At 35.0% G+C, this 27,989-nt stretch overlaps 1 protein-coding gene across 1 annotated transcript; it reads right to left on the reverse strand.

Annotated features, from left to right (window-relative positions):
• Nucleotides 1-757: 757 nt before the first annotated feature.
• LOC145286223 (uncharacterized) lies at nt 758-27,562 on the reverse strand. Its single transcript, XM_080135036.1, has 2 exons — nt 27,164-27,562; nt 758-4,489 (listed from the first exon to the last, which is right to left on the reverse strand). Exon 2 carries the CDS (start codon nt 4,191-4,193, stop codon nt 3,243-3,245), a length of 951 nt encoding a protein of 316 aa, XP_079991162.1. The 5' UTR covers nt 4,194-4,489; nt 27,164-27,562; the 3' UTR covers nt 758-3,242.
• Between the last annotated feature and the right edge of the window lie 427 nt (nt 27,563-27,989).

A 27,989-nucleotide genomic window follows, 5' to 3' on the forward strand; every position in this document is an offset into this window, starting at 1 on the left:
ATTTAATGTTTCAAAATTATTTCAATAAACAAGTTATGGATATATTGTGTTTTTTTCTCAACCTTGCTAATAACTTGACACACTGAAATAAGCAGATATTCCTATCTACTTCCATAGTTTCGCTAATACTGATTTAAATACTTTTTATTTTCTGACTGGAGTAGTTGAATAGTGCTGTAAGCACATTCTCAAAGTTTCATGGATTTTTATTCATTAGTTCCTTAAATATTTAAAAAAATGTAAATTCGTTAATAATTTGATATGCAGTGTGTGTATATATATATATATATATATATATATATATATATATATATCAAGAAGTAAAAATTAAGTTTACAAGCCAAAAGTTTCTGTAAACTTAAAGCGAATATAAATATTAATATTTATATAGTAATCCCAACCAAATAAAAAAACTCAATAAAACGAAAATAGGAAATAGAGTTTGTCATAGAAGAACACAATATAAGACTGTAAATTATACTTTAATGAATTTATTGTTCAACAAGATACTCAAATAAGAAATATTAAGATTTCCTTAATCCGCAGAGTTTCAAAGAAATGTGCTTTTCTCAGCTGAAAGATATTAGCACATGAATTCATCTGCTAATACCTCTCCTCTGATGAGAAGGACACTTTTTTTTTAAATTATGGATTAAAGAAATCTTAATATTTCTTATTTGAGTATCTTGTCGAACAATAAATTCATATAAAGTATAATTTACAGTCTTATATTGTGTTCTTACACACACACACACACACACACACACACACACACACACACACACACACACACACACACATATATAGTGAATAAATGACAAAAAACTATATTCCAAAGTTCATGATGTTGACCATCTTATAATTCATTCCTTTAATTCAGTTGATATTTACAATTCTTGACAGTATCTGGGGATAGGGGAAGGCATCTAATAATATTGAAACTATTTTCCTTTCTGATAATATTTCTCAGTACTATGTTTTATTTTCTCATTTAGATTTCAACCCCAGTTAGAGATCAACCTGCTTGTTTTCGGTTCCAAACAAACAGGAAAATAGTGGGCGATCTATCATTTAGAAATGGTGAGTGGGGGTTTATTAACATCTGTTCTTACTTTTTATGAGAAATTACATTCAACTGAAAATCAGATCCGGTAAGAACTTTGAAGATGCCGAACTTATATTATTTTTCTTAACGAATTTAAGGGCCTTTAGCGCCCAAATTGTCATGGTACCTTTGAGACAATTTAACTTAATAAGTTAGGTATTTCTTTCTTGACGTAATATAGCCTTTTCAGTCAGCAAAGATTGTTGATTTTAGTTAATTACAACCTCATTAAATGCATCCGAATTACTGATTCATCGTTGTATTAAAAAGCAGTTCTTACTAATCTTCATAGAAGCTTCTTCACCTACAACTTCCTCTAGAAGTCAACTGCCAGGTTTACACAGAGCCGCAAGATCACACAACATATTTTGCAGGAAAAGAAAACGACCTGTAACTAAACCATCAGGTAAGTGCACTTTTCAATTTGTTGTGTTTTACATTTCGTCCTCTGCCAAAGTTCTAAACTATATGGGAATAAAATTCTCACATTTTTTTTTCTCTCACCTTACGCTAATGGAATAAATTGTAAATAAACGACTTTTAATTTATGTATTCATTTATTTAATTCAATTTGGGGATCTTAAATAGAACGAACCCTGGAGGCAATGTGGTATTATGGTGATTGAAGATTCTAGTTAGAAATAGGTTAGATAATTATAAGGTATCTATAATCTATTACTTATGAAGATTTGGTATTTTTCCGTCTGAAGCCAAACTAATATTATTTTTAATAATTGTACTATGAGATGAATTACCGGCTTGACTTTTACTTTAAATGGAAAGCCAGGGTCACTGGTGAGATTCAAACTTACGACCCCTAGTTTCAAAGACTAGTGCTCTAAATCACTAAAATGTTTCCACAAAAATCCCCTTTAATTAAATTGTTAATAAAAATCACAATCTTTTGTGAATTCCAACCATATTTGGTGCAAATGAACGTGTTCACCAAATTCCAGTCATTCATTCGTTGATTCTGGTTGAGGTGGTCATCTTCAGTTCAGGAATAGTTTGAGGATTGTTTTGATAGAAATTATCTTTCAGATAACCTCAAATAAAAATCATCCGTTTTAAAGTCCGGTGAGTATGAAACCTGTTCAGGTGTGGTGCTCATTAAGTACTAAGAAGTAAGAGAAAAAAGGCTGAAAGATCAGTGACAAAAGAAAAGGAAGGAGGTTTAAGAAGATAGACAAAAGAAACTTGACATGAGGTTGTTGATTCAGGTGTGACAAATGACGGGACTGAACAATGACATTGAGGAGTGGCTATGAGTAAGTATCCGGCTAGTTAGGAGTGTTTTACAACAGTACATTTAATGACAGTCCAGTTGGCGATGGTCAAAGTTGGAGACATATTATTGCTTGGACCAGGTCGGAAAAGCTTTTGGAGATCGAGATGAACTGACAGCAACAGACGAATCCAGCCTCGACAGGACGTAGATGTGAACTTTAGCATGTAGAAAGGCACACACAGTGTCCAACAGATATATTTGTGAAACATTGGAGTCCGTGCTGTCCTTTTGTTCCTGTATTGTATTTTATTTTATTTTTCTATTTGTAGATCTAAGCCAGAACTAAAACGATGAAAGATAGAGAACAAGGCCACAGCACACAACGTTTGGTGTCTTGTCGGGGTGAGGCCATGTGGTGTTACACAGGATCACCCTTCATATTAATGAGACAATCACCAAAGTGTCCTCACATATCATTGAATGATGATAAAAAAGACTCTTGGACATTTGTGGTTGAAAATTGAAGGACAGATCAGACATATATGGAAACTTCTTTGTACCAAATATGGTTGGATTGAAAAAAGGATTGTGAATTTTATTAAGGATTCCATGATTGGCATTGAGTGTAGCAGAGATCATTCTGTAGCAGTGGTGGATTTATTATGAACGAAATTAAACACCATTTTCTTCTTTTTTTTTTTTTTAAGTATTTACAAAATTGGGTTAGTTTTTAGTTTTATTGTTTATTTATAGTTTATTTATTTCTCTATTCATCAATTTTATTCCAACCCTTTTCCTTTCGTTTTCTTTCTCAAAGATTCTAATACAATTGTAAGAACTTTTAAAGCTTCCTGGCAGAAAATCAACAATCAGCCATTATAAATTCCGAAAATATCCAAAACGTTTTTGTCAAGTGATCTTTATATGTGACGGATTTGATTTCCAATAATTTCTAACCGTCAAACTATTTGACCCCAAAATCTTTTGAGCAAAAGGCGAATCAGTCATTGGATTATGCAGTCCCACGGAGGGCAATGGCAAAATCTTAAAGTCTTTAAAAGCAACACCACCTGAATGTGGCGTTTGCTGCTGATCAAAATTATCTAAACATGTCAGCGTATTTGGAAGATTCCATTTAATATTTGTATTCCTTAGTATTAACCTATCCTGAAAATTGTTCCTCGAATGATGGTTATTCCTTAAACGTTGACACCCACGTTGAGAAATGGGTTGAATGTTTGCCATAAAAAAGCTTGTCCCGAAATCCCGGAGATTTTCAGAAACCCTGGGGCTTATGATACCGTCATTTTTGTACCTTTCTTTTTCATAGATCCGTTTTCGCATGATTTTGTCCAGCGTGCTTTTTGCTCGTTCCTGTTGCGAAACAAAACCGCTGCTCGACATGTGTGCACCATTAGAATATATGCAAATTCTTGGACGGACACCTGACTTGGCCAAATTTTTTTTGCTGCTGTTATCCGTTTCGGTTTTGGAGTCTTTCGTCTTCCCCTCTTCTCTAGGAGACACATGAGGGGACTTGGATTCCTTTGGCTCACCAGGAACAGTTTTGTTAATTACAGACGTCGATGAAGAACATAAGGGTCCTGATGGGTATTTTACGATTGGGACACTGTTTTCCCGGTACCAGAGTTTGTTTTGCAAATGCTGGGAGGTTAGTTGCGACACTGGAAGCGATTGGTCGGGAATCTTTAACCAAGCATCAAGGAATATTTCGTTTGCTTTCAGGGTTGAAAACTGTACTTTATCTTTGGTGGCACTTGAATATTTTGGTGTGTATGGTGTCCGGTTTGAGTTGGGAATCTTCAAGGGTGACATTTTTTCAGTTTGAGAAACGGACATATTGTTTCAAATTGGTTTAATGTTTTTTTTAAAGATAGATAGTTATTGACATAATTTGATAGGGTATTATACCATAAGCAGGAAGTTATCGGTGACACATAGAGGATGCATTCATAAAATCCTTTTTTTTAATTGTTTTATTATTTGCCATTTTTTTTATTAATACTTGAGATTCTTATCATTTCATCACGCTGGCATCCATATTAATGGTGGAATCCGAAATAAAAGGATGAAATCCAAAATGAAAAAATGTTGCATGTTTTTAAATCTCACAGCTCAATCTTTTTCTCCCCTGTCTGAAAATGAAGCAGAAAGATACAAGTATTAAAATATCATTTTCGTGTGTGAACAGAATTGTACAGGTTGAAATAGACAAGTTTATATGAGCTTGACAAGAAAGTTCTTGCGGTTTTTAACTTTTAAATTCAGATGAACATATCTCGGCTCAAACAAAAATTTATTGATCGAAATAAGCAACAGCAGAATCAACACACTTTTTTCAACAAAAAACAAGTGTATTTATACCAATAATGTAAAAATCTTGCCTTCTGGTTGTGATGAAGTCGCTGAAGCCGTTTTTGATATCGCTTAGGTTTTTGAAGCATTTCTCACATAAAAAGTTGTTGAGATGCTTGAAAAAGTGGCAGTCGGTAGGTAGAAGCTAAAAGCTCAGATTTTAATTAGATATTAGATGTATTTTAAAAAATTTTTTTTTATTACATTTTCACCCCAAACAAAGCACATTGCCACTCAGGGGAAACAACTACTGGGGTATTATGTAGGGATTTGGGCAACAAGATGTTGGTTCACGTTGCACTTGAACTTCTGCATGTCAGTACAGTTGGGGAAGCAGTGACCTGGAATGGAATTCCAAAGTCTAGCGGTTCTGGGGAAGAAACTACCGGAGTAGAAAGATCTTTTACATCTAGGGATTTCTACAGTGTGGGGGTGGGATTTTGCAGCTTGTCGGGTCTGTCGAGGGTGTTCACGTCGTGGGGGCACAAGTGCTTGCAGTTCATCAGAGCATTCACCATTAAAATACTTGAAAGACGTACTCTCAGATAAAGAGTCATTGGCCATTGCTATAGGTGGTAGAGAAGGTTTCTTGTAATTATTGAATGAAACCAGTTTGTTATCCGTTGGGTATTTATTCTATTCTAATTCGAAAATTCATGAATTGTGACATATCTGCTAAGACATTCACTTTGCATAACTAAAAATAATATTACTTCCTATTATTATGGATCCTCTGGTTAAACACATGAAACATAAGTCTCAATACAGACCTCGGTCTTCTGAAACCATACAAATATTTTCACAAACATAAGTAATGTTACATGATTACTAGGGCTATGACAACAGCATATTCTTTTCATTGTTTTAACTCTCAATTATATATCTGACACAGTTAGACACAGTTAATCACCCGAGAACCACATCACTCTATATAAAAGCATATAAGATATTAACAAATACACACTCGAGAGTCAAAACAATGAAAAGAATATGCTGTTGTCCTAGCCCTAGTGATTACCTACACCTACATATGTATGCGTATGTATTAGGCTGAGAAGAAAGTTCTTGCAGAATTTTTAATTTTGATTTCAAATGATGTATTTTTAAATAAGTTTTCGTTTGATATACTTCTTTATATATCATTCAAAGAGTGTTTTTCACTCTATCTAATCGTTTTAATTACAAAACAAAAAAACAATTATGTCTTTTTTTCAGAATGTTGAATACAAGATGAAAAAAAAACAAATTCGCACAATTTTCGTATTTCAATTCAAGCTCGACTGAAAAGCTGCTGAAACAGCTCGCGATATCAACGAAGCGTTTGGTCCAGAAACCACTACTGAATACACAGTATAATGGTGGTTTAAGAAATTTCATGGCGGCGATGAGAGTCTTGAAGATGATGAGCGTAGTGGTTGGCCATCAGATGCTGATAACTGATCAATTAAGAGCTTTAGCCAAAGCCAATATACGCACAAATGTTCGAGAACTTATTTCTGAATTAGACGCAATGTATATGACTATTTCTAACCACTTGGGAGAGATTGGAAAGACAAAAGAACTTGATAAATGGGTGCTTCATGAATTGAATGACAACCAAAAGAAATGCCGTCATGAATTGTCATCTTTTCTTTTATGCAACAAAAACGACCCGTTTCTCGACCGGGTTGATAAAAAGTGGGATCATTACGACAGCCGGCGATGCTCAGCTCAGTAGTTAAATACCAATGAAGCTCCACGACACTTCCCAAAGCCAGTGGCATTGACTGTTTGGTGGTCTGTGACTGATCTCATCCATTACAGTTTTTTTGAATGCAGGCAAAACCATGACAGCGGCAAAATGCATCAGAAACTTCGACGACAACACCCAGCATTAATCAACAGAAAAGGCTCAATTCTCCTACACAATGTCTGATCGCATGTTGTTAAATGAATTGAGCTACGAAACTCTACCTCATCTGCCATACTCACTAGATCTTTCACCTAACGACTACCACTTTTTCAAGCATCTGAGTAACTTTCTACATGAGAAATGCTTCAAAAACCTAAGCGATATCAAAAACGCCTTCAGCGACTTCATCACCACCAGAAGGCAAGATTTTTACATTATTGGCATAAATACACTTGTTTTTTGTTGGGAAAAGTGCGTTGACTCTACTGGTGCTTATTTCAATCAATAAATTTTTGTTTGAGCCGAGATATGTTCATCTGAATTTAAAAATTAAAAACTGTGTAAACTTTCTTGTCAAACTGATATAAACTTGTCTATTCCTATATTGATTTCAATATGTATATTACACTTTTTCTTTTTCTTAGCACTCATATATATATCATTTTTTTTTTATTTATTTAATTTCTATCATTATTATTATTATTATTATTATTATTATAATTATTATTATTATTATTGCTCACTCAATAGGAGTTTTTGCACAGACTATCATCAAAGAATTCTCTTTCAGAACAACTTGAGGTGTTCCCTGGAGTCTGAGTAACAACAAGTCTCCCCAGATTTCCAGTACTCTCCACTTTTGATACAATTTTTTTTTTACATTGGTATCACCACTTATCAAGGCTCAAGGCCACTCGAGGATAAGAGTTAAGAGTGTACAGTAGTAAATTGAACAATATGGTAATTGTTAGTGATAGAAATTTGGTAAATTTGTTAACTTAAGTGGAACGGCTCATCAAGAACTTGTTTACATTGGATTTGAAAACAATCAGATTGTAGTCAGCTGGAAAGCAGGAAAACGGAAGAGAGTTCCACAGGTGTGCAGTTCTAAGACAGAAGCTTTTTTCATTACATTTAGGTTTAGGCACAGATAAAGAGTAGAGGGAATTATTGATAGTGTTTTCAGCTAGACGAGTATTTCTTATGAAAGTTTGGCGAGGGGGGACCATAGATTGAAGTTCAGTCAAGCACTTGCCATGCAAATAATGATAAAATGGAGACAAACTCGCAACATCTCTTCTTGGCAAAGAATTTGGCTTTGTCTGATGCTGACGAGAATACCTCAGGTCCATTGATGATAGTTGGGATAGAGCACACGCTTCTGTTCAGGATTCTGTTTGCTATTTGCCAAAACTGGTGGGAACCAAACCTCTTCTCAGCTACTTTGGACTTAACGGACTGAGCATACAACTCTCTTGCGTTCTTTATTTACTTTCTTACAATGGTTGCTGGCAGTCCTGAAACCGGCTTTAGTCTCAATACATCTATTACGTTGGAAGCAATGGAAAAAGTGATTTCTGTGCGCAATGGCAGCAGCACATTCTGGACAGAACCATGGCTGGCTGTTAGGTTTTTGCTGGAATTTTTTCGAGGGTATGAAATGGTCTATACCTACAATTACCATCAGGTCTGATACTATAGAGGACACATCCTTTTTAAACATGGAACGCAGAGGCAGATCTGATATAAATGTACGGAAGCTATCCCAGTCAGCCATAGTGTTTCGATATACTGTAAGATGGAGAGGTACGTCTGAGGACTTATTACATTTCAATTTTTTTCTTAATTAATACAACAGAGTGGTCGGGAGATCCAAAAGGAGACAGAACAGAAACTGAACATAGTTCAGGGCGAGTTGTGAGAAAAAGGTCTAGTAGACTCGCATACTGGCCGTCAGTGTCGGGCACATGGGTGGGTTTGTGAACAATCTGAGTGAGGTCATAAGCAATGGTGAAATCATGACAGAACCTTCCTTCGTTATCGGTCTTGTTTAAATGGGTTAACCATTCCACATTGTGAACATTGAAGTCTCCACATACGTAAATGTTAGCTGAAAGATAAGCAGATAGGACGTGGTCAATTTTCTCAGATATGCTTTTAAAGATAGTAACTCTGCTGTTGTGAGGGCAATAGAGAGTAAATATAAACACAGTAGTGTGAGCAAGTGCAACCCAGAAGCACATATAGGGTAAGTTAGGATCTTCTCTGGAGATGTCCCTACCACATGGAAAGCCATTTTTAATATAGGCACATATTCCATGCCCATGGCGATCTTGGGGGTCAGATTTGAAAGTTAAATTAGAGTATCCTTTAATTACAAACTCATTTAGCAAAATAGTCTGTCCAATGCCAGTTTTGCTTAGAAATAATAGGTCTGGTTTAGTCTCCCGTAATTGAGTTTCAACCTCTGGAAGGTTAGAACGTAGATCCCTGATGTTGGAGAAGGAGACATGGTAGTGGTGGTCTACATTGGAAGTTGGAGATCTGGGTTTAATCATGTATTTTTTCTTGAAACTTGTCATGATGGAGTTTTGGGATTTGTGGACTAGGTCAACAGACTTACTTAGAGCAGGACAGAGAGGGAAACTACGAAAAAAAGAAACAAAGAATTTTTTTTTTGTAGCACATGAAAAGATAAAGCCGTAACAATTACCCACTAATATGGCATCAAGAGGCCTCACTAGAAGCTACTGCATAGTCCAGAATCCATTCACCAAATGGCAATACAGCAGCTCCAGTACTTTGCACCTGCTGATAGGACAGCCTCCTTAGTGTTTAATCCAAGGTTCAGGTCCCTGACTATCAGGCAGATAACGTCAGCCCAAATAAAATGTTTACCTCCAGCACCCTTACTAGTGACATGGCTACAAGGATAGACATAAAAACAGAAAATTTCTGACATCTCTGGCGACTGTTCGTGCAAAATACTGCCAACCTAGAATACAGATTTTTCTTCTTTCTTTATCAGAAAAATCACTCATTAAAAAATGAGGACTGAGGGACAAATAAAGAGAAGCGAGAGTAATGGGAGCTGCCGATTACGTATCCACAATGTGTTCTCTACTCTCCATTAAAAAAAAAATATATATTTTATTAAGTATTGTACTTAATAAAGTTCAACTGGCGTGTTTAAGGGAAAGTATGGTGAGAGATTCCCCTCTCACGAACTGAAAATGAATACAATTGCCTAATCTAGTTATGCAATCAACTAGGTAGATATAATAAACAACATTTATGGAATTTGCAAATTTATTTGCATTATCGTAACAACCGTTTACCATTGATTTCTCGATGGTAGCGGCCAATGACTTTCATTGGAATTTGAGTGGCAATAAGTCTCCTCACGGTCCCAGACCTCTTTGGCCTCATTCAGTGAAGGCCTGCTTAGTGCTTTCTCTCCTAGGTCTATTTGGTGCAGTGCCAGTTGTGCTGACGCCAGGTTTTTTGGGAGGTGGTAGAGGAGAGGGAGAGAAAAAGAGAGCGGTAGAGAGAAAGGGAGAAGGAAATGGGGAATAAGCACTTTTGACTTTTGGTGCATCAGTTCTATTGGTTGCATCTTTTTGTTTCACTTCTGTTACAGTTTATATATGTCCGGTTAGAATTTGTCACTCATGTGGACTAGTTTCTGCACTCAAGGGTTTTTCTTAAGATTTCAGCTGTTTTCAGCATTAACATTCATTGCATAATATTAGTTTTCACATTGATTTCGATTTCTCTTAGTTTTTTTCCAAGTTTTTTTGGATTATTATTATTATTATTATTATTGGCTCACAAGGAGCTTTCACAAAGATCATGAAACATCCCTCCTTGAAAACAACTTGTGGTGTTTCCTGGAAGCTAAGTGACAACAAGTCTCTCCAGATTTCCAGTACTCTCCACCTCTTTTGATTACATTTTCAAATGAATTTGCGTTATCGCAACAGTCACTTACCATTGATTTCTCGCTGGCAGCAGCCATTGGTCTCCACTGGAATTTGAGTGGCAATAAGCCTCCCCAAGGTTACAGTTCTATTCGCACTTGTTCAGCGGAGGACTGGTCAGTGCTCTCTCCTCGGCCTTTCCATCCTCCTTGACACTTCTCGGCTATTTGGCATCACTCTTTTAGGGAGGATGATGAGGACTTATAGATATGCAGCTTTATGTTCTTGATTTCATGTAACACTTCTTCATGTTTTGCCTCTGCAGAAGTTCGTTTGGCCCGTGCATGTGGTTCATGTGCATTAGTCTCTGCATTCAAGGGTTTTCTTTCAGTTTTTTTGATTATTGTTATTCATTGTATCTTTCCAGCCATTCCAATTTCTCCCATTCTTTTTGCAAAGTTTTTCGGAATTGTTTCTAGTGCTCCTACTATTATAGGTATTAATTTCATTTTCTCCATCATTCATATCCCTTTCAGCTCTCTGGCTAGCTCTGTGTATTTACTCTGTTTCTCCTTTTCTTTGATATTCACCCTGTGGTCAGCTGGAACAGCAAAGTCTACGATTTGACAAAACTTTTCTTTCTTTCGACATCTGGTTTTCTTGCTTGGATGGGTTTATGTATTTGTATGTCCATGTCCCATAGAATTTTGTGATTCTCATTTGCAAGTACTGTTGCAGGTTTATGCTTGTACCATTTATCTGTGCGTTTGAGATGCAGTTGTTTGTATAATTCCCAGTGGTTGTGTCTGTTCTTGTATTCCTTTTGGGCCAGTTTGCTGCATTTGCTTACTGTATGGGTTATCGTTTCATCTCTTTGTCCACAGAGTCTGCATTTGCTATTTTCTTGTGTTTGTTGATCTTTGCTTTGATGTGGTTGGTTCTTATTGAGTTATCTTGTGCTGCAGTCATTAGGGATTCAGTTTCTCGGGTTATGTGTCCTTTTCGCATCCATGTTCAAATGTTTTTGTTATTCTCATCTTTTGGCGTTCTTATGAATCTTCAGTGTAATTGTTTCTCTTCCCAGTTTTCTTTTCTTGTCTTATTCTTTGTCTCTCTGTTTTCTGTTTTGTTGATTTTTTTCAGTGTCTCTCACTGCCATAATTATCATTTCTAGTGTTCTGCATTACGTATTTTTCTAATTCGTTTTTTGCGTCATTTACACAGTCTTCTACACAAGCGAGACCTCTCCCACCGTCTTTCTTTTCACATAGAGTCAGGCAACATCGTCCTTTGGGTGTAGTGCATTGTGCATGGTCATGAGTTTCCTGGTCTTCTCATCGAGTTGTCTCAGTTCTTCTTTATTCCACCCTATGAACGTTCCAGAGTATCTTACTAGTGACACTGCCCATGTAATCATACCCTTTATTAGGTTCCAGCTATATAATTTCATTTCCAGTTTTCTTGTTCTCCTGAGGTATTCCCTTCCAATTCTCTCTTTCATTTCTGTTGCTTTGATAGTGTCTGCTTTCAGAACTCCCAGGAGTATTTATAAGCAACTTGTTCCCCTAGTGCCTTTCTCTTAGTTTGGTTGGGTAGTTCTATACTTTTTCTCGTGTCCAATTTTCCCTTTCTTATAACTAGTAGTGTGCACTTTTCCATATCAAACTCAATTTGGATATCCTGGCTGAAGATCCTGGTCATGTTTATTACTGTCTCTAATTCCTTTTCCGTCCTTGCAAAAGTTTCAGATTGTCCATGTTCATTTTTTCCTTCATATAAAAGAACTTGTATCCGGTTTGGCAATTTCTGAGTATAGTGTTCAGGAGCATCATGGCTACGATGATCAGTAATGGTGATAGTGAATCTCCTTGTAAAATGCCTCTTTGTATGTTAATTTCTGTTATGTGTTGTCCATCAGCTGTCAGTTCCAATTTCCACGTTCTCATTGCATTTTCAATCACGTTGATGATGATGCTCGGTATTTTATACATTTTAGGCATTCTATTATCTATGCTTGGAGATCCTGTTGTACGATTTTTTGTAGCCAATTAATGCCATGGCTAAATTCTTTCTCCTTCTTTTTACCTCCTTCAGGATCATTTGATCAGGTCATATTTTCTTCTTTTTCCTTTTCAGCACCCTTTCTGTTCCTCAGGAAGAAGCCCACGATTATTCAGGGAGTGGTAAATTATTATTATTAGCTCACAAGGAGCTTTCATACAGGTCATCGAAGATCTCATTGAATACAGCCTATGGTGTTCCCTGGAAGCTGAGTGGCAACAAGTTTCCTCAGATTTCCCAGTACTCTCCACCCCTTTCGATAACATTTGCAAATTAATTTGCATTATCACAACAGCTGCTTGCCATTGATTTCTCATTGACAGTGGCCATTGATCTTTACTAGAATTTCAGTGGCAATAAGTCTCCCCAAATCTCAGTTCTCTTTGCACTTATACAGTGGAAGTCTGGTCAGTGCTCACTCCTCTTTTTTGGGGGGCAGGAGACAGTGATGTGGTAATGGGGGGATTATGGGGGGGGGTTAGAGAACTTGTAGGTATGCAGTTTTAATGTCCTTGGTTCCATATAGCGCTTGATATTTTGTCTCTGCAGCAGTTTGTCTGGTCTGCGCTTGTGGTGCATGTGTGTTACATACAATACATGGAAAATACATTGCAAAGTCGAAACTGTATGGAGGAAATCTAATGAAAGCAGTAAATGCATGGGCAGTCAGTGTTTTGAGATACAGTGCGGGAATTTTAGAATAGTCTGACAAGGATTTGCATGCCATGGATATCAAAACAAGAAAAGTGTAGCAATGTTTGGTATATTTCACATTCGAATTAGCGTAGCAAGGCTGTATCAAAAGAGGAAAGATGGTGGGAGAGGATTGAAAAGTGTAAAAGATTGTGTTAGAACCGAGGAGATGTCGTTGAAGGAGCATGTGGTTAGAATGGGGAGTGGATGCTTAAGGTTGTGGCCAATGAAGTGGAGGTATGTGAGACCAAGGCTGATTATGTGAAACGTATGGATAGAGAAAGGGCAGAGGAACTGGCTAGGAAGAAAATACATGGAAGGTTCTTCCAGGATATAGAAGAAGTGGCTGATGAAAGATCATGGCAATGGCTTAGAGCTGGGTATCTGGCTAAGAGTACTGAAGCTTTTGTTTGTGCAGCACAAGAGCAGGCATTAGGAACACGATTGTTCAAAAAAGTGGTTCTAGGAGAGGAAATTGCTGCAGAATGCTGGATTTGTGGTAAGACCTCAGAACTAATTGCGCACCTTGCAGCAGGGTGTAGTGGACTGGCCCAGAGAGAGTACCGCAAAAGATACGATCGCATGGGACTCTGGATATATTGGCAGGTGTGTAAGAGGTTTGGGGTGAAGTGTGCTGGAAAATGGTTTGAGGAGGTGCCTGATGAAGTGAGAACAAGTGAGGATGGCAAGGTAGAGGTATGGTGGGACAAAAGTGTCATAACGACCAAGCAATTGGAACATAATCGTCCGGATTTGGTCGTCATTGACAAGGTTTAAAAAAACTGGCAGATTGTAGACTTCTAAGTACCCTGGGACAGGAATGTGAGAGAGAAGGAGAATGAGAAGTGGAGCAATTATGCTCCATTGGCCTTGGAGATAAGGTGTATACACGGGGTTAAAACACAAATAATCCCGGTCATAGTTGGTACACTAGGAGTAGTATCAAGTCGTCTGGAAGGACAATTGAAAAAACTACAAATCCTCGATGTTTTAGGCGGCCTTCAAACTTCTGCAATTATAGGTACCACCAACATCCTTAGGAAAACCCTTGATCTTTGAAGCTCCTGGTTTGAAGCCAGGATTAAAGGAAATCCTTTGGAAATGAATCCCATCCCTTTCCAGAGAGACGTTCATAAGCGAAATCAGAATTATTATTATTATTATTATTATTATTATTATTATTATAATAATATATATATATATATATATATAATAATAATAATAATAATAATAATAATAATAAATAATAATAATAATAATTATTATTTATTATTATTATTATTATTATTATCATCATCATGTACTCACTAGGAGTTCTCACACAGATTATCATCGGAGATTACCTCTTGATAATAACTGATGGTGTTCCCTCGAATCTAAGTAACAAGTTTCTCCAGATTCCAAGTACGCTCTACCTCTTTTGATAATCTACTTAGCATTGATTTCTTGCTGGCATCGGCTATTGGTCTTCACAGGAATTTGGTGGCAATAAGCCTCCTCAGGTCCCAGTTTTACTACTACTACTACTACTACTACTACACAGGGTTACAATACCTTTGTTTTGAACCCATGTTTGTCTTGATATCCCAAGCATTTCACCAAAGGTCACAAGTCATGTTTATATATAGATTTATAAAACAAAAAGGCGACACATGAACATTAAAGAGAGATAAATACTTGGACCGACAGATTGTGTGTGTGTGTGTGTGTGTGTGTGTGTGTGTGTGTGTGTGTGCGCGTGCGAGAGAGAGGGAGAGAAAGAAAGAGATTAAGTTGGATTGGACTGTGCATCAAGTAAGTCTCATTGTACGCCCAATCCTTATCAAAAAATGGGATTAAATGGAAAGTAACTTTCTCGTGTTTTTTTTTTGTTTTTTTTTTATAAAATAGATAAGGCAACTACTAAATATAAATAAAAATACATCAACCAAATATAAAAATAATATTAAAAAAACAAAAACATTTAACAGTTCAGTAATTATGCATGTATATTATGTATATGTGTGACGTCTGAATGTATATATACATAGAATAATCCACACCACCCCCTACCCGCATTTTGGTAAATTCTTTTCCAGAGTAAGAAGGAACATAAAGTTCCTTCTCCCTTCACTCGTATGTAGTCTGTAATGTTTCCTCATCATTTTTTTAACTCAATCCTGATGATGTCCCCTGCAATAGGAACGAAACGTTGATTACCATTTATCTATTTTAGGTTTTCCTTTTCATATGTGTGTGTGTGTGTGTGTGTGTGTGTGCGTGCGTGCGTGTGTGTGTGTGTGTGTGTGTGTGTGTGTGTGTGTGTGTGTGTGTGTGTGTGTGTGTGTGTGTTTATTTCAACCTCAGGGTTTTTTTGCTTAAATCATTACAGGTTGTTTCAATCGACAGGACAGTAACAGTGTTCTGCCGATCTCATCAGATAATTTAAGTCAAAATAAAAGATTGTTTGAAAATTAAAAATGAGCATCAAAAAACCAAGTTATAAAATGCTGGATAGAGAGGGTAGGGGGAGGAGTGAAAGGGAGGAAAAGGAAAAGAGAGGAAGAAGGGTGGGGGAGAAAATATAGATTATATGTAATTAGAAATTATAGTAAAGATTAAGGATTAGGAAGAAAGAAATTAAAGTTAAAATGGATTAAAAAGAAGAGATGGGGATGTTTGTTAAGAGAGAAAGAAAGGAAAGGGAAAATATTACGGGGTTAGAAAGAAAAGTTGAAAGAGAAAAATGATGAAAAGGAATGTGTCAGGTGAATGACAATTGGTGACGGCATGAAAATAGGTTTTGATGCTCATTTGTAACTTTTTAAATAATCTTTTATTTTGACTTAAATTATCTGAAGAGATCGGCAGGATAATATTATCGTCTTATCGATTGAAACAACCTGTAATGATTTAAGCAAAATAAAAAAACAAAAAACCCAGAGGTTGAAATAATAAAAACATATTTAGCTCTACTAAAGTATTGTGCACTTTTTCCCCTGTTTTTTATTATTTTTTTTTTTTTTTACCAAATATACCTCCTTATATATATCTATAATATAAAGTTGAATGTGTGTGTGTGTGTGGTCACGAATAGGCTCCTATATGGTTGACTATTTTAAAAAACTGATTACATATAATGATAGAAGATGTATCGAGACACAGGAATGGGTATGTTTGATCTGGCAGAACGGTGGTTCATTAAAATTGTGGGGTCTGTGTTCACGCCTGGTCCACAAAGTATGGGAATAAAAAATTAAAAAAAAAAAAAAAACGTTTACAAGTGTTTTTGATATAGATGTACATAAGAATGCTTTGATAAGTATGTTTTAATTTAAATAGGGATGCTATAATAAAATTGTGGGGTCTGCGTTCGCGCCTGGCCTCCATAGAATGGAAATAGGCACAAACTTTAATAAAGACTTTTCATATCTATCTGCGTAAGTATACTTTGATAATTATGTTTCAGTTTGAAGAAATATGGTATAAGAAAATTATGGGGTGTTTGTTTGCGCCTGACCTCCATAGAATGGAAATATGTCACAAAGTTTAACAAGGTTTTTTAATATAGATTCACAGAATATTGTGATAAGTGTTTCAGTGTGAACAGGTATGGTATAATAAATTATGGGGTTTATCTATTTTATTTTTACTTTCACCATATTTTGCTTTGGTTTTGATACCCCCGAATTCGAAGCTATCTCTTTACAACCCTTCCTTTTAATAACCTATCATACTTTAATAAATCAGAGTCCATTTTCTGTGGGCTGTTTTTGAATCCAGTCAACGACGGATACTTTTGCTAGTATATATATATATATATATATATATATATATATATATATATATATATATATATATATATATATATATTTCTGTAGAAATGTAATTTTTTATAATATATACTAATCCTTATTTAAGAAGCTCAATGTAATTACGGAGCAATATAGTGAATAAATGGCAAAAACTATATTCCAAAATTCATGATGTTGACCATCTTATATTATATATATATATATATATATATATATATATATATATATATATATATTATGATTACTATTATTATTATTATTATTATTATTATTCAATCACTAGGAGTTTTCACACAGATCAACATCAAAAATTTCTCTTTGAGAATAACCTGTGATGTTACCTGGATTCTGAGTGACAACAAGTCTTCCCAGAATTCCAGTACTCTCCTTCTCTTTCGATGACATTCGCAAATTAATTTGTGTTATCGCAACAGCTGTTTACCATTGATTTCTGACTAGTAGCAACCATCGGTCTTTACTGGAATTTTGAGTTGCAATAAGCCTCCTCAAAGTCCCAATCCTCATTGCATTCATCCAGTGGAGATCCTCCTCCTCCTCCTACTACTACTACTACTACTACATATGGTTTATAATGAAAGTCCATAAGATGTTTCTGACTAATACCAGGTTTCGTATCAAGCAAAATTGGTCTTCATTTTGTTTTCATTATAATGATGTAGGTTGCCTGGACACGAGTCAGACTTTTTAGTATATATATACATATACACATAAAGTTATGAACAGTACATAGGGCCCCGAACAAAGCCAGATTGAACTGCTAATAATAATAATAATAATAATAATAATAATAATAATAATAATAATAATAATAATAATAATAAATACTTGGGAATTCTGGAAGCGGACACCATCAGAGCAACAGAAATGAAAGAGAAAATTGGAAAGGAATACCTCAGGAGAACAAGAAAACTCCTGGAAACCAAATTATATAGTAGAAACCTAATAAAAGGTATAAATACATGGGCAGTGTCACTAGTGAGATACTCTGGACCGTTTATAGGATGGACAAAAGAAGAACTGAGACAGCTCGACCAGAAAACCAGGAAACTCATGACCATGCATAATGCACTACACCCAAAGGACGTTATTGACAGACTCTACGTGAAAAGGAAAGAGGGCGGGAGAGGACTGATCTCTATAGAAGACTGTGTGAAGGACGCAAAAAAAGAACTAGAAAAATACATAATGCAAAACACTGAAAGGATAATTATGGCAATGAGAGACACGGAGAAAACCAACAAAACAGAAAACAGAGAGACAAAAGACAAAACGAGAAAAGAGAAATGGGAAGAGAAACAACTCCACGGAAGATTCATAAGAATGATAAAAGATGAGAATAACGAAAACACCTGGACATGGATGCGAAAAGGACATATAAACCGAGAAACTGAATCTCTAATAGCTGCAGCACAAGATAACTCGATAAGAACCAACCATCTGTGGACAAAGAGACGAAATGATAAACCATATAGTAAGTGAATGCAGCAAACTGGCCCTAAAGGAATACAATAACAGGCATGACCAAGTGGGGAGGGCGGTGCACTGGGAATTGTGCAAACGTCTGCAGTTTGAGCGTACGGATAAATGGTACAAGCATAAACCCGCAACAGCACTTGAAAACGAGAACCACAAAATCCTATGGGACATGGACATACAGACGGACAAACCCATCCAAGCAAGAAGACCAGATGTCGTAATAATTAACAAGAAAGAGAAATCCTGCCAAATTGTAGACTTTGCAGTCCCAGCTGACCACAGGGTGAGTATGAAAAAAAAGGAGAAACGAAGCAAATACACAGAACTAGCCAGAGAGTTAAAAGGGATTTGGATGATGAAGAAAATCAAAATAGTACCGATAATAGTAGGAGCACTAGGAACAATTCTGAAAAACCTGGAAAAAAGAATGGCAGAAATTGGAATCAGAGGAATAGCTGCAAAAATTCAACGCCTAACGATAATGAAAACGGCTGAAATATTAAGGAAAACCCTTGAATGTGGAGAATAACACAAGACAATATAATGAAGAAGCATTACAGGGAATGAAGAACACCGAAGCTGAAGAACTACATGTTCTACACCCGCATCATGCATCCCCTCCATTGTTTCACCAAATAGAAAAGTGATACCAAAGAGCCGAAAACGGTCAAGGAGGATGGAAAGACCGAGGAGGGAGCACTGGCCAGACCTTTGCTGGACAAGTGTGAAGAGAACTGGGATCTTGGGAAGGGTTAGTGCCACTCAAATTCCAGTATAAACCAATGGCCACTGCCAGCGAGAAATCAATGGTAAGAGACTGTTGCGATGATTCAAATTTATTTGCAAATGCTATTGAAGGAGGAGGAGAGAGCTAGATGTCTGGGGAGACTTGTTGTCATTCAGCTTCCAGAGAACACCACAGGTCTCCAATCAGATCGTTTGTTGACTTGTGTGAAAGCTCCATGTGAGCCAATAATAATAATATATGAAAAATTAAACTGACGTAATTATATGATTTTTATATAAATATATTGAACCCAAAAGTGAAGCCTCCTATTTTTTCTAACTTCAAAAGTTGAAGAACTACAAAGACATTAAAACGAGCGACTTTTTGTGCTCCAGAATTTATTTTTCTACATTTTCACCACCATTATCAATGCACTTTTGTCAGGAATTCAATGACGCATCTCTGCTTCTGACACACGTCCATGACAGAGGTCGATTTCTTAGTCTCACAGCGTCAATATTTCCAACAGAGAGATGAAACTTTCAGACGATGGATGCATCGTAACAACGCATTTTGTAATCCACCCTGATCCTTGCAGACGAAAAAAATAAGAGGGATTACTCTTGTAATTTCCCTTAAAGGAACATTGCTCGAGAATCTTTACTTTTATTTTGCTCCCCCGCCTTTTAAACTACCTTTTTGCTATGACGTCATATATGACATATACTACCCAAAGATAATGTATTTCACACACATATATACACACAGTGTGTGTGTGTGTGTGTGTGTGTGTGTGTGTGTGTGTGTGTGTGTGTTGAGAAGTTCAGACAAAAGCAAGTGAAAATACAATATAATACTAGAATATCTTGACTTTTCTACATGCACATATATATATATCTGTACCCTTATGCACATGTTTTTTACGTAAAAGCTACTATTGGTCTATGGTTTAAGTATAAATATTATTATTTATATCATTATTATTATTATTATTATTATTATTATTATTATTATTATTATTATTATTAATAATATTTTATAAATATTGTTATTATTATCAATACACACAGAGTGACTTTCGAGCCAAAAGCACATACATTTAAGTACCTGCTCTGATATTATCCTCAGTCTGTGTATGAAAATTCCTTCGGGACTGAGACAATTTTCCTTCAGGACCGAGACTATTTCTATTCTCATTTAATTATTAACTAATATTAATTTTATTGATTTTATTATTATTATTATTATTATTATTATTATTATTATTATTATTATTATTATTATAATTATTATTATTATTATTATTATTATTATTATTATTATTATTATTATTATTATTATTCATTTATTTATTTATCTATATTCGCTCCATCTTTATTGAGGGAGAGACGGAATTTACTCACCATTAAAAAAGCCGACATTGTCTTTAACTCTGCACTCTTCAGTAGTTTTTTTATTATTATTATTATTATTATTATTATTATTATTATTATTATTATTATTATTATTATTATTATTATTATTATTATCATTAATATTATTATTATTATTATTATCATTAATATTATTATTATTATTATTATTATTATTATTATCTATATATTAATATGCTTGTCCGTACGGTGTCACGTCATCATCATCGCAAACATTAATTAATGAAACGCGTCGTCATCATCATCATCATCGCAAACATTAATTAATGTGAATTATCTCCCTTTGTTGTTCAATCTTTATTAGTTAAAAAATCATTAACCCCTTTTATTTTCCAAAACTTCCCGAACAACAACAACAAAAAATGAACTGTCTATTTGTGGTTCTGGATTATTTTAAAGACAATTATGCATAGAAGGTATCGTTCCACAGTTTAAATAGTACAGTATTTTACTTACATTTTTAACGATGTCTTCTGTTTATTATTGTAGTGTAATATGGAACGCTTATTCTATTTTATTCAGTAATAAATATATTTTTTACATTTAACGTTACAAGTTCGTTTTTTTTTCTGTGCTACTTTATCTTTTTCCTTATCTACTTTTGAGTGAGCCTTACATAACAAAAAATATGTTTAGAAATAAATGTTACAAAAGTCAAGAATTACTTTATTAAATAAATCACCAAAGTCACCATTCGCAAATACACTGAGTAACACAGAGTCAAAACATATTTTACGTCTTGTTCTGTTTTGTTTTTGTTTTACGGCATATCAATCCTTTTTCGTGTTATTTAATGCCGAATCGAGTAATTTTGTAACATTTATACATCTTCACATTGTTTACATAGTTATTACTTATGTTTTGTTCGTTTTATTTTGCTTCTTTTACAGGCATTCATCATCTTCTAATGCCCACCGACAGGGCATGCATATTTAAATACTATAAAAAATGGCACAACAATTTTTTTTAATATGAAATAAAACACTTTGTTTCATTACTTACGATTTAATTTATTTAAAGAAATATTTATTTCCTATTTAAAGATTTTCAGTATATTTTATTTAACTAAAGAATTTTTCCATTATTTTTATTACATTGTTAGGTGAAGTTTCAGAATAGTTAACCCCCCTCCCCATATTAAGAATGGCTTTCAGCATGATTCTTACAATAGCGGTATCAAAGATTTTTTTTTCCTTATTTTAAAACAAATTATTAAAAAGATACAAGACCATTAATTTTTTTTTCATTAAATCGCTATTTAGGTGAAGGTTCAAAATAGTTAACCCTTCTCCCCATAACCGTTTTTTTATGCAGTAAAATACTTTGTTTCAATAATTATGGTTTAAATAAATATTTATTCCTTATTAAAAGATTTACAGTATATTTTATTTAACTGAAGAAATATTTATTGTTCATACATATATTTTCCCTTATTTATTTACATTTTTAAGTGTAGTTTCAGAATAGTTAACCACCCTCCCCATATTAAGAATGGCTTTCAGCATGATTCTTACAATAGTGCTATCAAAGTTATTGATTTTTCTTATTTAACAAAAATTATAAAACAGATACAAGAACATTTTAAACATTTTTTTCATTAAATCGTTATTTTTTTTTCCTTATTTTAAAACAAATTATTAAAAAGATACAAGACCATTAATTTTTTTTTCATTAAATCGCTATTTAGGTGAAGGTTCAAAATAGTTAACCCTTCTCCCAATAACCGTTTTTTTTATGCAGTAAAATACTTTGTTTCAATAATTATGGTTTAAATAAATATTTATTCCTTATTAAAAGATTTACAGTATATTTTATTTAATTGAAATCTATATCAATAATTCGACTTAAAAAATATTTGTGAATTTCCAAATCTTCATTGATTAAAATTCAAAATAAATAGAAAAGTCTATTGCATATGTAAAAGTTGACGGTTGCTTATTTAACTTCATTAAAAGCTATCAAAGTCAACCAAGAGCTGCTCAATATGCTGGCATAATGGATCATTTAGCAAGGAATGAAGATGGTTATTCTGGTGTACCAGTTAATCTACCATCTACATTTACAGGAAGTCTTAGGAATCTGCAACAGCTTCATCAAGATGCAATGGCAGTTTTCTGTGACCTATTCATTACTCACACGTGTAATCCAAAATGTCCTGAAATATTAAACAACTTGGGGTCATCAGAACTTTCAGAAAATCGATGTCAACAATGTCACAGTTTTTTTAAATTCACAGTCTGACTCCCAAGAACCTGCTGACTGACCACTATTCTCACTCCAAGCAGCTGATCGATGTCCCTGTCACCGCCTCAATCATCACCAGCACTTCCTGACAATATCAACAGCATCAGTTACGATCGCATTGACCTTCAATAAAAGTTTAAACTAAAGTTCTTTGTTCTACTTGCTTCCATACGTTCATTTTTGTAATATAACGATAAGGAATTTCTTACTGATGTGTTTTAAAAGATTTTAACTACCGTGGAATTTCCACGGGTCCTGCTAGTTATTATTATCATTATTATTATTATTATTATTATTATTATTATTATTATTCATAACTAATAATTACATTATTTTTACCGTTTAACAATTTCATGCGTCTCATTTTTGCCGTTTCAATGAAACGCTTTTACGTTGCAACATTATTAAAAAAACATTAAAAAGCACAATCTTCTTCTACAAACGGCTAATATAATTCACGTGAACTTTTTCGAACATGATTGCTAGGAATGAACGCTGTCCACGCTACAAAACTCCAGTTCTTTCAACGGTTTTCTTTTTCTTTTTCATTTCGATATTTTTTTGTGACCAAAAGCGGAGGTCCGCTTGAAATATAAAAAATAACAATATAAATATTAAATATAAAAAGTAACATCGTTTTTCATGCTTCCAAAAAACCCTCATAAACTTTAAATCACTATATATATATATATGTATATATGTGTGTGTGTGTTATATATATATATATATATATATATATATGTATATATATATGTATATGCATATGTATATATATATATATGTATATATATATATATATATGTATATGCATATATATATATATATATATATATATATATATATATATATATATATATATAACATCATATAAACACTAATTATTCTAGAGAAACAGATCCTCAAAAAACATTTTCTGCCCATTTCTACTTTTTGTTTTAATTTTTTTTATCATTGTGTTTTTCCTGTGGATGGGGCATTCTACCAGATGCCAAACATTCTCTCATTAGTTTAGTTACTCCAACTGAGAGATCTTTTTAAGATTCTAACCGTCCCTTTAAGTGCTATTGTTTGTATTTCTTTTACACTTGGTTCACCAGGTATATTTACCGGATAGTTTTTTAAAATTCTTTTTCATTAGTCCGGTCGCTCCTATAATGACTGGAATGATTGATACCTTCTTAAGATTCCAGTTTCTTTTTCATGTCGTACATAAGTCCGTGGTATTTTGTCATTTTCTCCCTCTCTGCTCTGTTAAGACCAGCATCATTAGGGACGATTACTTCAACTAGCGTTTCCACATTTTCCTTCTTGTCTCATATCTCTATGTCAGGCTTAATAGCCCTATTTTCTATGTATGTAGCTGTAGGAATTTCGTAGTCATAGTGGATGGTGTATGACTTGTTCCCAACTGTTCTTTCTGGTAAACATGTTCCCATGATTTACTACTACATGAGATATTAAAGATATTTACACTCCATTGTGTCGCATTGTATAATAGCCGTCCCCCAACAGCACCTTACACCTGGGTGTCAGGTGGCTCACACTCTCTACTTCTGTGTGGCAGAACCTGCACTTGTTGTTATTGCTGAGACCACTCATCTTTTTAAAAGCATTGGTCATCAAGACTTGATCTTGAGCGGCCATTATCATTCTCTCCTGGTCATAGCGAAGAGATTCTTTTTTAAGCCAATCTACAAAGCCTTCTTTATCTATATATTCCTGTAATAGTTCATCCAGGAAATACTTGGCACGCTGTTAGTTAGCCCATTCTTTCAGTTTTCTGCAATGGAAGGTCTTAGTGTATTTTTGCCGACTATTTTGGGCTATTTCCATTGCGGGCTTGCTTTCTGTTTCTGTCTCATTTGTAAGACAATCTTGTGCAAAATGTTTGGCCAGTTTTGTGATGGAAGTAGTACTAAGATATCATAAACATTGATCAAGAAGCTTAATCAGTGTAATTTCTCACAGGTCAGGTGACAGTGTATACTATCCCATATGAATATTAGTGATAGTTTGTATATCATAAAAATGTATGTTCTCGAAATGGCCAGAAACAATTGTGTTTCCATTAAATGTTTTTGAAAGAAATATGGAGTGTTTCTCCGAATAACTAAGAAGACCTCTATTCATTTACTATTGAGCTATTATATAAGCCTTTGTGTTAACTTTATATATATATATATATATATATATATATATATATATACACACACATGACTAGCACCATGTGTATTTGTGTGTTGGGGTGGAGAGGGCTCCCATAAGCCGTGGTGAAGGCAACCTTTCTAGGAGAAGCAAATCTCTGATTTAAAAAACCATAAAGCGGGAGACCAGTACCCGCATTAAGCTGGTCTGCAGTTTAACTTGTTGCTGGCTATCTTGCTCTTGCTTGTTGCTGGATCTCAACATTTTGAACCGAGAGAGAGACTTAGCTGTTGTACAAAGCTAAGACTCTGTAACATCACCTGTGTATAGATACACCCTCAGGCATTTGTCTATAAAAATGGTGCTGTGGCGATGGAAAAGTTATGACGCATGGAGGCTTGAAATGCTGGAAACATGTAATAATTGATCTCAATGACCGTCTTCAGTATCATGCCTGCGTGAGCGTGTGAATTCACCAGTAGAACTAAGAAAAAAAAGAAGTCATTTCTGGGCTCATGGACATTAAGTGTCTGAGAGAGTGGCACTCGTCTGACAAGACGTTTGCAATCATCATCATATATATATATATATATATATATATAGTCATCCACATACAGTACTGTTTCGCTGTTTCACAGCTCATCAGTTGTCGGGGGTATTTACGTTGAGGGGGCACAAGTGCTTGGAGTTCGTCAGAGCATTCCCTGTTAAAGTACTTCTAGGGATGCAACGTTTTGTCGATGGGACAGAGGCTGAAGTTTAGATGACAGTTCAGGACCTATCAGATTGGCGACTCTCTTTTGAACCTTATCTAGGAGCGAGAGACTAGTGGCAGACGCACCAGCCTAAATATGATAACAATACTCCATACATAGAGGTATAGGATATTTTGGGGCGTTTGTATCTTTCTAGCACGATAGAGAGAACCCACCTTCTTTGCAGTGGCCCTGGCGATACTCTCAATGTAATTGTTCCAACTCATGTTTCCTATGAGTGTTAGGCCGAGAAGTTTAAAGGATGTACTTTCAGATAAAGAGTCATTGGCCATTGCTATTGGTGGTAGACACGGTTTCTTGTCATTATTGAAGGAAACGAGTTTAGTCTTGGCAGCATTGAATGTGACCATCCATTTATGTCCCCCATTCCACTATAGATCGGAGGTCATCCCCTAGTGTTTCTGCCATTTCTTTAGATACGTGTTCATTTGTTTTCCTGTCGTGTCTGTTATAGAGCGTGGTGTTGTTAGCATATATACCCATCTCACAAACAATTTTGTCAGGGAGGTCATTTATGAATATTAGGAATAACAGAGGTCCGAGGATAGACCCCTGAGGCACTCCCGCATTTATATCATATTGTATCCTGATTTCGTATATAATACTAGAAGTAGGGGTGGGGCACCCGGCCTTTCCCGGTCGTAAAATACGCTTAAATATGATATTTTAATTCGTCCAGATTTCGTATATGTTATTATAGAGTCGTGATTTCAAAAGTAAAAAACGTATTTGGGTACCATCAGCTAGAATCGAAATCGAAAGCAAAACTGTAGCATTGAAAGCTTGTGACGTTTCCATTCCATTGTACCAACGTGACACGCATAGGAACTGATTAAAAATTAAAAATAAACTAAGATGAATGTACAAAATGTGTAACGATTTTATTTTCAATTTTTATCCATTTTTGACCTCTTAAAAACTACAATTTTAACCGGCTAAAGACCCATAAAAGAACGGCCCGTAAAAAATCCAATCATCATTTGGAGCCCTTAGCGCTGCTCTGTGACTTTTAGTTTCGGGAGAGATAGAGTTTGAAAATATGGAGATAGACAGACAGACAGACAATCATATAGCATTTTATATATTAGATTATGTATCGATGTTCAGTATTTATTTCAACAGTACTCAACTCAATTCGTGAGTAGCACAGATATTATGTTACGAAAATATGTTTATGGCAATTAAGCTACTCAGAGACTTCCATGCTACTACACACATACTCACTCACACACACACACACACACACACACACACACAAACACATGTATGTGTGTGTGTGTGTGTGTGAGTATGTGTGTAGTAGCATGGAAGTCTCTGAGTAGCTTAATTGCCATAAACATATTTTCGTAACACACACACACACACACATATGTGTGTGTGTGTGTGTGTGTGTGTGTGTGTGTGTGTGAATGATAAGTAACTATTAAATTTGGACAAGTTAAACATTGTGTTTATTGTCATAAATTATATATAAACATACATATATACTTACTTATGAAATGTATATATATTCTCTGGTTCCACTGTCCTTTTCTGTTTCTCCGTAATTTCCTGTTTTTTTTTGTTGTTGTTTTTTTTCGTCTTTTAATTTAATTTTTTTTTGTTGCTTGTTTTCTTAATTGCTTTTATTTTATTTTGTTGTTATCGTTTGTTTAGGGTTAAGAACGATACAAAAAAAAAAAAAAAAGATGCAGTGATTTTTTCCCCAAATAGACGGGCTTTTCGTCCGTCGAAGTTGTCCTGTTATGACGCGATGAGAAAACCCCTTTTACGCCGGTGTTGTTGACTCTCTTGCTAGTCTCACCTGGTAATGTAGGAGGTGTCATAGGCAATCTTATATCATTTATGCTGGAGTAGCACTTATTTAATGCGATGTAACATGCGGTGGGGGGAGAAGAAGAAGAAGAAGAAGAAAATGGTAGGAGGAACGAACGGGGTAGAGGTAGGAGTGTTATACACTGAAGTGATTTGTGAATAATAGACCGATTGGTTCCCTCTAGATTGTCTCAACAGACAAGCAACATTAAAGTACCCCGAGTTCGAGTTTTGCCGGAGTTATGCTTCTTCACTTCACTAATGATAGACTTATATTCTTGGGAAAAGTATGAATCGTCCCTTCAACTAAGGTAGACCAGACTCTCAACGCCTTCACCTTTTGACTAGGAGCAAAGTGTAGCATCTGTTCTTGATACTACACTTCACCTTTTCTATTTTAGCTCAGTAAAAAGCAAATCCTTCCAGAGTGAGGTAATTTTAATTTTTGTGTCCCAGCCTAGAGGACCTCTTTTTTCGGGAGCTGGATTTGCCCTACATTAAAA

This window comes from Euprymna scolopes, chromosome 10 (assembly GCF_053919585.1).
Source record: "Euprymna scolopes isolate OS-2025 chromosome 10, ASM5391958v1, whole genome shotgun sequence".
Taxonomy (NCBI): Eukaryota; Metazoa; Mollusca; class Cephalopoda; order Sepiida; family Sepiolidae; genus Euprymna; species Euprymna scolopes.